The sequence below is a fragment of the Equus przewalskii genome, chromosome 22, assembly GCF_037783145.1.
Source record: "Equus przewalskii isolate Varuska chromosome 22, EquPr2, whole genome shotgun sequence".
Taxonomy (NCBI): domain Eukaryota; kingdom Metazoa; phylum Chordata; class Mammalia; order Perissodactyla; family Equidae; genus Equus; species Equus przewalskii.
Window position 1 is genome coordinate 51,568,969 of NC_091852.1, and position 11,656 is coordinate 51,580,624.

The following is an 11,656-nucleotide window of genomic DNA, read 5'->3' on the forward strand; positions in this document are numbered from 1 at the left end:
TGTGGATAGCAACAGAGAGTGATGTGTATTATGAACCTTCTGCTTGTTGTATAGACTGAGAAAATCAAATCAACCATGAACTGGTTAATGAAAGTGGGAATTGTTCTTCAGGAATTTAGAAGGAGATTCCCGAGCTCAGAAAGACCTTTACATTCCCAAATTTCTTTTTCAAATTCCTTGAGAATTTTACAGGCTGAAGAGGGAGGGGGAGGAGACTAGTGTCTGATGAGTTTCTAGCATGTGCTGGGCACTTCTCGTTTCACGGGATTTTAGCAATGGTCCTGCAGGTGGACACTATTATTATTGTTATTACTGTTACTATTCTCCAGAGGAGGAAGCAGAGACTCCTAGAGCTCAGGGAGTATCCCGCTGGTCCAGCACTCGCTGTTCGTGTTGTTGAGTGCAGTGAGGACAGCGCTGAGCGCTTCGATGGTTAGGCGGCACCACGACAACCAAAGGCCAGTTCTCCTCAGCCACTGTGGCTTCCCAGCCGCTGACTCCCATTCTGACCTACAGAAATCACCGGAGCAGAAAAACTGCAAAATCTCAGTGCCCCGCAGCATCTTAAAGATCATCCAATCCAATCTCTTCTTGTTAAAATAAGTGGAAGTAGCCTACGAGGTAGGAAGTGACTTTCCCAAGATGCAGCGCAAAGTGCTGGCTCTCGGAGCCTCTGCTGCAGTTGTAACGATGGCTCCCAACTGCAGTTCAGTCGCTGTGCTTGTGGTCAATATCCACTGTTTAATTTCGTCAACGTACCAGTGACTCCTGGCCCCAGAGCCTGAGGAGAATTAGATTGGGCTGGGCTTTGAGATGGGAAAACTGAAAACCAGAGCCCCCTTTTCTATTCCATTAAATTTCACCTCCTGCTCCCAAAACCAGAGAAAGGGAGACAGAAAGTCAAAAGGCCCTGGAGAGGCAAGTATCTATTGAAGAATGTGGGAAAAAAAATAAAGCCAGCACTCTGTATTGTTTATCTTAGACCACTGTAGCTAATAATGATGGTGGTAGCGATGCTGACGGTAATGGTAATGGTGCTGATAGTGATGCTGATGGCAATGGTGATGATGATGGTGCTGATGGTGATGGTGGCGCTTATGGTGATGATGATGATAGTGGTGGTGATGATGGTGATGATAATAATGTGGATTATTATGGTGGTGATGATAGTGATGGTGATGGTGATGACAGTGATGATGGTGGTGATGGTGATAGTGGTGACAATGTGGTGAGGATGATGGCAGTGATGGTGATGGTGGTGATTGTGGTGTTGGAGATGATGGTGATAGTAATGGTGGTGATGACGATTATGATGGTGATGACAGTGATGATGGTGATAATGGTGGTGATGATGGTGATGGTGACAGTGATGTGGTTGGTGGTGATGATGGTGGTAATGGTGGTGATGATGGTGATGGTGACACTGATGTTGATGGTGGTGATGTTGATGGTGCAGAAACAGTATAATACAAATTTTCAACTGCTCCAGGTAATCAGGAAAAAATTAGGCTAAAAAGAGAAAATCCACAAACATAATTTTAGCCAATGGTTTTAACCTCCTTTTCTCTCCAGATCTGCAAATGATTTAACAAGTGTCAAAGTGACTTAATTTTGGTTTCATTTATTCACCTCACTTCCGCCCATCTTCTCCTGGCATTTAACAAGCTGGCCTTGTTTTACAGCATTCACTGAATATTCATAGAGTGTGACCTATGTCCCAGGAGTAATGCTGGGCTCTGGGGATGCAGTTGTGCCCAGGAGAGAACTGTCTCTGTTCCTTGGTGCTTGCATTGTCCTAGGTTGGCAGTGTGGTCCCAAACTATCACCACAATACCTTACACTTGCCTAGCACCGTGTGCATTTCTCAGAGTGCTTCTGCACACGTCACCTCGTCTGCAAGTCAAACACTGCGATTTAGTTAGTCATGCCATGCGACTCCTTCTGCCACTGATGTTTGTTGCCGTTCGAGCTGCAGCCTTGGCGTTCCCTGATGCCCTGCAGTGAGAGGCGTGCTCTGAAGGGCATGGAGTCACACTCGACCTCAGATACTCACGCTCCACAGGGAAACGAGCACAGGTCCTTGTCTGGGGTGGGTCACACAGAAGGCACCCAATAAATGTCAGTTTTCTTCTCTTCTAAAAATTCACCTGAGGGGCCAGTCCTGGGGCCAATTGGGTAAAGTTCTGCACACTCTGCTTTGGCAGCCCGGGTTTGGAGGTTCCGATCCCAGGCGTGGACCTACTCCACTCATCAACCACGCTATGGAGGCATCATGCATACAAAGTAGACAAGACTGGCATGAATGTTAGCTGAGGACTAATCTTCCTCAAGTGAAAAAAGAAGAGAAAAGAGGAAGATTGGCAATGGATGTTAGCTCAGGGCAAGTCTTCCTCACCAAAAAAAAAGAAAAAAGAAATTCTCCTGAGGGGCTGGCCCAGTGGCATAGTGGTTGGGTTTGCATGCTCCGCTTTGCCAGCCCAGGGTTTGCGTGTTCAGATCCCAGGCATGGACCTACACACTGCTCACCAAGCTGCACTGTGATGGCGTCCCACATACAAAAGGGAGCAAGATTGGCACAGATGTTAGCTCAGCGACAATCTTCCTCACCACAAATAAATTTTTAAAAATTTGCCTGATACAAAGATTTTGAAATAAACATTTGATGAGTTGGGTTTAGGTTTTGCATGAAATCAAAGCCTTGCAACTTGTCTTTTCTCTGTGTACTTCCTCTGGTCTTGGCAGGTTTTCATTCAGAAGAGAACAGATTTGTTAGAGGCTGGCTGATGTTCCAGAGGAAGTGGGTGGCGTGTCATGTGCATGGCCTCTTGCGGCGTGCAAAAGTGAAGGCATTCTGAGCTGCTAGACGAAGGGTGTGCTTGGATCCGTGGCACAGGGCACCACGCCCAGCTGTCCTGGGAGAGCAGACTCATCAGGAGAGTCATGCCAGGATCTGGGCAGTGTAGGGATGAGTCGTTGTATGAGCAGCCAGTCATTTTCTCCAGCTCTTCTTTCTGATAGAAGTTGCTTTTGTGTTTCCATCTCTCAATTTATGCTGTTTATCATTTGCTCTCCTTGGGACTCACTTGTTGCTGGCAAATTTTCTTGGCAGAACCCTTTGAAGATGCTCTCAAGAACCAGCCCTTGGGGCCCGTGCTGAGCAAGGCAGCCTCGGTGGAGTGCATCAGCCCCGTCTCCCCCAGGGCCCCGGATGCCAAGATGCTGGAAGAGCTGAAAGCGGAGCCTTGGTACCAAGGAGAGATGAGCAGAAAGGAGGCCGAAGGGCTGCTGAAGAGAGATGGAGACTTCCTGGTCAGGAAGAGCACCACCAACCCCGGCTCCTTCGTCCTCACTGGCATGCATGATGGCCACGCCAAGCACCTGCTGCTTGTGGACCCAGAAGGCACGGTGAGCACGGGGTGGGGGGCTCCTGCACTCCAGCCCCCTAGCAGCCTCCCCTGGGTCACCACACGGTCCCCACTGTCCTTCCTCTACCCACACGTGCCTGCTGGGGTCCTGACGGTCACTCCTCAAGGACCCCAGAGCCCCGGCATGGAGGACTCACGCTTCCAGCCCAGAGCCGGGCTACAGAGCCCACGGTCAGGGCCCTGAGTGACTTATACAGGTGGGAAGGTCACCAGGGCCCAGGCCGAAGGCCTTAATTCTCATGTCCTTTAAAATAAATAAATACAGAAACTGAGGATTTCTCTTCCAAATACATTCATAGTGGACGAGGAAGTACGGGGTTCCTGGGCTTTTAGTATTTATCTCAAATCTCTCTGAAGTTGGGTCACTGAGGTTTTCTTTCTTAGGTGATAAAATGTGAAGCGCTCAGTAAAGCCTCTTAATTAGTCTCTGGCTTTCCCACCCAGAGAACTGATGCTGCGTGATGGTGAGTTCACCGTTCGTGGCAGTATGACTATGTCTGAGTAGTTCTGTGGGTTTGACTGAACACACCCTCTTCCCATCAATAAATAGACTCGGCACCGTCCAAGAGCTGCTAAGTTTAATAAGTATAATTACATTTACGTAACCCTTGAATAAATTCCGGGATTGTTGTTTAACCTCTTCACCCGGTGAAACAAAGAGGCATGTGGAGTTATCTCAGTGGTGGTTAAGAACACTGCGTCTTTTGATTGATGGGTCGGATGAAGCCCAGATCTTCAGTTGGACTTGAACTCCATCTGACTGTGTGTGTCTGGGGTGGGACCAGTGTTGCCTGAGGTAATTTGCTGCCTCAGCTGTCTAGGCTCTCCTGACACCCATCTCTGCGCACCCTTGTCCCCTCTCCACTGGGCACCCACTCCCGTGAACTTACGCAGTGTATATCCTTCCGGTCCACCTTCTTTAGTTGTGTGGATTTTTTGCATATATGTACATTGGGGAAAACATGTATTTTGTGTTTGTGCATTTGAGAAATTTACGGACATACTATTGTCCCACAAATCCCATTTCATCTCTTTTTTCCCCGTGGTACCTGTGTTGAGCGCTGTCAGTGGGGCTTTCTGTACGCTGAGTTCTGTTTGCTGTGCGGCCCTTTGATTGCACGTCATCAGCGGGTTCTCCCGTGAATTTTATCTTGTGGTCTTTCCCCGTTGATCTTCTTATGGGGCTTTCTTGCTGAGTTTTTCGGCCTTCAAATTTCCATACGTGCTCTCCCACCTTTTCATCTATTGGATAATTTTGTCTGTGACGTTCTTCATTGAATCAAGTCTCTTTGGGATGTACCTGAATCCATCAGTTTTCCCCTTTATGGTTTATGCCTTTGAGTTTTCAAAGATTCCCTCACCTACAAATCACAGACATACTGAACTCTTCTATATTTTCTCCTGTTAGCATTATAGCTTTGTCTTTCACATGTAGGTTTCAGTTCCAACTGAAAGATGATGATATAAGGCAGGGACCCAACATTTTTTAAATCTCCATATAGTCAGCCACATTTTCTGTCACCGTTTACGAAATACTTTGTCTTTTCTCTGCGGCGCTGATGCCATTGGTTTTACATACCAGGTCCCCTGGACCGTGGGTCTGTTTGGGACTCTCAGTTCTGTTCTGTTGATCTGACGGTTTATTCCTGGTACGAGTCCCACACCGTTGACTCCTTACAGCTTTGAAACGTCCTAATACCTGGTGTGTGACTCCTTCCTCTGATTCTCCTCGTTATAAGTTCTCTTAGCTGTTTTCAGACCTTTATTCTTTGTTCTGACTTTAGATTCAGTTCATCAAGTCACCAAAAGCACATGGTGGGTTTAATAGAACTTGCATTGGATTTACGGTTAACGGGGGGGGAGAGCTGACATTTCAATACTAAATCGTCACATCCATGAACATGGCATAAGTCACCACTCATTTAGTTTTGAGCTGTCCTTTGTTAGAATTTGAAAATTCTCTCCAGAAGGTTCCTGTGTTTCCTCTGCTGGGTTACTTCCTAGAGTGTCTGGTTTTAGTTCTCTTGTAAGTGGCCTATTATTTCTGGTTACTTTTTCTCAACAGTTATTGCTGCAGGGAGAGGAATGTGGGGTGATCGAGTGCCTAGAAATTTTCCTGATTGTGGTGGTTTTCATGGAGGGTCGGCCGGGTCAGACACGGGCAGTCTTGCGTCCTGCCTTCCCATCCCGACCTGGCAGTCCTCGCTGTACTGCCCCGACCAGGGCGCCGTGGAGCACTGGCCAGGAGAGGGCGCACTTGTCTGTTCCCAACCTGAAAGGGACTGAAGTTGTTCCATTAAGGACGATGTACCCTTTTAGCAGACTGTCCTTATCAGCCTAAAGGACTTCATTCATTCATTCATTCATTCATTCATTTGTTTACTCAACAAATGTGTACCACATGACTCCTAAATCCTGGCACCTGTGATGTCTGTGAACCAGTCAAAAGGGCAATCTCTGCTCTAGTGGAATTCGTACATTTTAATTACCAAATTACTTTCATCCTGTATGCATACTGAACTTTATCGAGTGCTTCTTCAGCATCTTTTGAGATAATACTGTGACTTCTTTTTCTTAAGTCCGTTAATGTGGGGAATTACACAGGCAGAATTTCACTGTTGTGTCCTGGCATAAACCCTGCTTGGTCTTGACACAGAAATCCTGAAACACGTTGTTGGGTTTGGGTGCCTAACATTTTCTTTAGGGTTTTTTCAGTCACCGTTCGTAAGTGGAATTCGTCCTTACTGTCGTTGCTGCCATCGCTTGTGGGCGCTCATCTGGTCTGGGCATCAGGATTATGGGGTCGTACTCACCTCTTACAACGAGCTGGGCTTTCTCCAAATCACAGGCGCCTCCCCTCAAACACAACCCCCCAGAGACCTTCTATTTTTTTACTCTGATTTATTTTTACCCCAAAGCACTTATCACAAACTAGCACCTGTTTATTTGCTAATTTGTTTCCTAATTGCTTCCCCCAGACTATAACTTCATGGGGGGAGCAGTCTTTTTCAGTGCAGGACCCCCAGCACCTGGACAGGGCGCGACACACAGTCGGTATTCAAGGAGCATCGACGCGTGAGCGCATAGAGCAACCTGGGCTTTCTCCGGTTGGGAGCTGAGAGCCCGGGAAGGCAGCTGAGGCGACACGGGTTCCGCGCTGCTGGCAGATATAGAATCACAAAGGAGGTTTTTTAAACAGAACCGTGCAGAGTTCTTGTACTTGCAGAGACTGTCTATTAATTCGGTTGTTGTGATCCAGAAGAAAATAGGAGAGAAAAGAGCCACACAATTCTATGAAAATGTAAATATTCTGGTTGAAAATTTTAGGTATTTTTAAAAAATGAAAAGTTAAAATTTACCTAAATTATACCATCCTACAGACAAAAAATGATGAATTTTTTGTTCATTCAGTCCTTTTAGACAAAAGCGGGGTGATTAAGAAAAGATTTGGAGCACTAATAATATATCACACATACATGAGCCTGGATGAAGAGACTGGGGAAGACAAGGACGGAATGAAGCCGTGCTCACGTCGGGGGGCCAGGGGTCCGAGCAGGCCAGACGCCTGCTGTGCTGTCCAGGCAGCTCTCATTCTGGAGGAGAAACTTGTAGGATGGTTGAGAAAACTTCTAAGTCACCCCTCTACTGACTGTTCTTTTTGGGGGCTTTCTGCTGGATCTGATTATCTAGTTTAATTGATCCTGTGGAGGATAGCTTTAGCTGAAAAAGAAAATGGAAATGAAACACTTAATTAAAAATGTAATGTTGCCTCCTTGCTGTGAGGACACCAAAATAGACAATGAACACATTCTCTTCAATATTTATTCATCTGATTTTCATGGTAATTGGTTGGTCCCTGAGTATAACAGAGGAAACTTGGCAGAACGGATCACTCAGGGAAACAAGGATGCAAAACAGTTCTGTGTCTAAATTTACTTCCGAGTAGACCCACCTATGTGCCTTCCCACGGTGCACCCATCAATCAGGACCAGCAGCCTGGGTGGCCGAGACCTGGGGGACAGGGAGACGTGGCAGGGCTCTGGGCACCGGGGGAGCGTTGGAGACGCCGGCCCTGAAGTGGCAGCTGGAAAGGGCTGGGGCGGGGTGGTGGAGCAGCCTTGGAGATGGCGTCTGGAACACTTTTTTTTGTCTTTTCAACATCTTCAGAACCATTTAGTCAGCCCTCTGCATTTAAAATTATCCCCTGAGTCATGGATCGTTGATTCATTCTTTCAGCCTTGAAGGGCCAGCAGAGGGAGGTGGGCCCTGTGCATGTGAAGAAGCTGCTGCCACCCCGTGGCGGGGGTCCCAGTGGCTTCACTCAGGTGGTCTTGGGTTGTGGCACATTGGGGAGCACAGCAGGGGCTTTGCATTCATAACAGTCACAAAACAGTGACAACCGTCCAGCACCCCGCTCTTACTAGGTTTTTATTTTATTCCGAGAGTAATTAAGAAAACAGCAAGTCCCCAATCCCTCTGCTAAATAAGCCTTGTTGTTATTTTAAGATTCCCTTCATATTAGTCAGTCTAGGGCTATGCTGCCACAACAAAGAAAATGTGAATTCTGGTGAAATGTGGTTTGACCCACAGATCTTCAGTGGCTACTCACACGAGCCCATGTGCACCCATGTGCCCCCCAGGCCCCCTGGTCCGTGGTCGGGTGACTCCGGGATCCAGGGGCTTTGAAATTCCATGAATACCCTGTCGCCAATCAAACTTTCAGTCTATTCATTTATCTGTTTTTGTCAGTGTGGAGTTACCATTCCTATTTCACTCAGTGGCTTCTAACTGGTTACTGTATTTATTCTGCACTCCTTCAAGCTACTTCTGTGTCCTTGTGACACATTGTCACTATCCTTTCAGCATCTTCCTCCTTCTGATACAAAACACTATAACAGGGTTATCTCCCCCCTCCCCTCCCCACTCCCCCCGCCACGGTGCTGCCATCTGCCCCTTCCCGAGGGAGCCCTGGCTGGCTCATTTTCATGGCAAGATCAGGATCTGGGCACTACTTGTGCCCATTGCTCGTGGGGAGTTGCACTCCCAGGCCCTCTACGTGGACACACGTGCATGTACATTTATTTCTCTATTTCTATATCTATCGGTATAGATTAGAAACATGAGCTCACGACAGTTCTTCTGCTGCCTCTCTGATACCACGGGGTTCATTTGCTTTTGTCCTTTTCCACATTCATAACCCTCTTCTCCAACAATAGAAACCTGACTCCCGCCATCCTTCGTATTTCTACCTGTTTGAGGAACTCCTCCCCTGTATGTAAGGCATCCACCACTGCGGCCGCTGCGCCCCCTGTCCTCACCCGGCCAGGGCTCCGACTTCTCTGTCCAGCCACTCCTGCCACTGTCTACTCCTCGCCCCATTCCTGCTCTGACCCCACGCCCCTCTGCCCTCCCACATACATGCCCTCCCCTGCTCGGCTCTGACTTCCATGCTGGGCTGCCCACCTTCTCCCTGGCATGGACCCCTCTGATGCCTGGGCCAGCTGTCCAGCCTGTGGGCCCTCGCCTCGCTCTGCCTGCCCTGCAGGCTCCCATCAGGGGCCACTGTGGCTACTACCCCTGCCCCCCACAGCACAGACATCTAGGCTGCCTGGCTTTTGGACTGGTTGTTCGTTTGGGAAGGAAAGGAAGGGGAGGGAGGAGCTTTCCAAAGTATTTTATAGCATTTCCCAGGCCTGCTGCGTTTCTCCTGTAAGTACTTTAGCATGCATCTCTACCAATGAGGACATTAAAAACATCAACATGACATCATTGTTATATCCAATAAAATTTAAAATAACCACTTAACATACTCAAATTTTCCTGATTATCTCAAAGATGTTTTTCTTACGGTACATTTGCTGGAATTAGCCTCCATCACGGCCCGTGTGGTGCATCCTGCCTGTTCCACTGCAGCTCCCCATCGGCCCCCACACCACCGACTTGTCTGAGCACCTAGATCCAGTCTGTAGACTATCTCACACCAGGATTTGGGTCCTTGCTTCCTTGTGGCACTGTTAACCTTGCTCCCTGTCCTCTGGATTTTCTTTGAACTGGTGGACAGAGATTTTTAAAACGGCTTTATTGGGATGTAATTTACATATACACCCATTTAAAGTGTACAATTCACTGGTTTTAGTATATTCACGGATATGTGCATCCATCACCACAGCCAATTCTGGAACATTTTCTTCACCTAAAAAAGAAATGCCGGAACATTTAGCTACCACCCCCCTCTCCTCCCACCCCCCCCCCCACCCCTAGTCCTTAGAAACAACACTCCTATTTTCTCTCTATATAGATTTTTCCATTCTAGACTTTCAGGAATAAAATCATATAATATGTAGACTTTTGTGACAAATTTCTTTCCCTTAGCATAATGTTTTCAAAGTTTATCCATGTAGTAGTGTGTGTCAGGCTGCCACTCCCTTTTATGACTGAATAATAATCCATTGATGGATATACCCCACTTTATTTATGGTTAGTCTGTTAGTGACATTTGGCCATCATGAATGATGCTGCTGTAGACATCACGTCCAAGTTTCTGTATGGACATATGTTTGCATTTCCCTTGGATATATACCTAGGAGTGGAATCGCTGGGTCATATGATAACCCTATAATTAATCACTTGTAAAACTGCCAGACGGTTTTCCAAAGCAGCTGCGCCATTTCACATTCCGACCAGCAGTGGAGGAGGGTTCTGATCTCTCTACGTCTTTACCAACAATTGTTACTGTCGACTTTGATTCCAGCCGTCCTAGTGGGTGTGAAGTGGTGTATCACTGTGGTTTTGATTTGCATTTTCCCTGATGACTAATGATGTCGAGCATCTTTTCATGGGCTTAGTGGCCATTGATATATCTTCTTAGAAGAAATGTCAATTCAGATCATTTACCCATTCTTTTTTCTTTCTTTTCTTTTTTTTTTTCTTTTCACTTTTTTTTTACTGTGGCAAAATACACATAACATAAAATTTACCATCTTAACCATTGGTAAGTGTACAGTTCAGCGGCATTAAATACATTCACATTGTTGTACAACCAACATCACCATCCACCTCCAGAACTATTTTCATCTTGCAAAATTGAAATTCTGTACCAATTAAACACTAACTCCCCATTCACCTCTCCTCCCAGCCCCTGGCACCCACCAGTCTGCTTCTGTCTCTATGGTTTTGACTACTGTAGGTGTCTCATATAAGGGCAATCACACAGTATTCGTACTTTTGTGACTGGCTTATTTCACTTAGCCTAATGTCCTCAGGGTTCAACCATGTTGCAGTATGTATCAGAATTTCCTTCCTTTTTACAGCTGAGTAATATTCCATTGTATGTATAGACCACATTTATTTATCCATCCATCTGCAATGGATACTTAGGTTGCTTCCATCACTCGACTATTGTGAATACCGCTGCTATGAACATGGGTGTACAACTGTCTCTTTCAGACCCTGCTTTTGGGGTCCAGAAGTGGAATTGCTGGATCATATGGTAATTCTATCTTTAACTTTTTGAGAAATCGTCATACTGTTTTCCACAGTGGCTGTACCATTTTACATTCCCACCAATAGTACATAAAGGTTCCAATTTCTCTACATCCTTGCCAATATTTGTTGTTCTCTGTTTTTTCTTTTTTAAAAATACTAGCCATCCGAATATGTGCGAGGTGGTATCTCATCGTAGTTTTGATTTCACTTCCCTAATGATCAGTGATGTTCAGGCTCATTGGCCATTCTCACATCTTCTTTAGAGAACTGCAAGTTCCAGTTCTTTGCCCATTTTTGAATTGGGTTGTTTGATTGTTTTTGTTGTTGAGTTTTAGGAGTTCTCTATATATTCTGAATATTAATCCTTTATCAGATACATGATTTGCAAATATTTTCTCCCATTCTATGGGTTGCTTTTTAATTCTGTTGATAGTGTCCTTTGATATACAAAATTCTAAAATTTTCATGAAGTCCAATTTGTTTATTTATTTTTGTTGTCTGTGCCTTTATGTCACATCCATGAAATCATTGCCAAATCCAATGTCTTGGAGCTTCTGCCCTGTGTTTTCCTCTAAGAGTCTTATAGTTTTAGGTCTTACATTTGGGTCTTTGATCCATTTTGAGTTAGTTTTTGTATATTGTGTTAGCAGGGATCGCAGCTTCATTGTTTTGCATGTGGAGATCCAGTTTTCCCAGGACCATTTGTTGAAGAGACTAGCCTTTCCCCACTGAGTGGTTTTGGCACC

The 11,656-nt window shown here is 46.0% G+C and overlaps 1 protein-coding gene across 1 annotated transcript in view; it reads left to right on the forward strand.

Annotated features, from left to right (window-relative positions):
• The window catches only part of SHC3 (SHC adaptor protein 3), a 123,783-nt gene that overhangs the window by 102,989 nt on the left and 9,138 nt on the right, over nt 1-11,656 (forward strand). Inside the window, exon 11 of the mRNA XM_008522579.2 lies at nt 3,110-3,405. Within this exon, the coding sequence (XP_008520801.2) occupies nt 3,110-3,405 (296 nt within the window). The remainder of the gene's footprint in view (nt 1-3,109; nt 3,406-11,656) is intronic.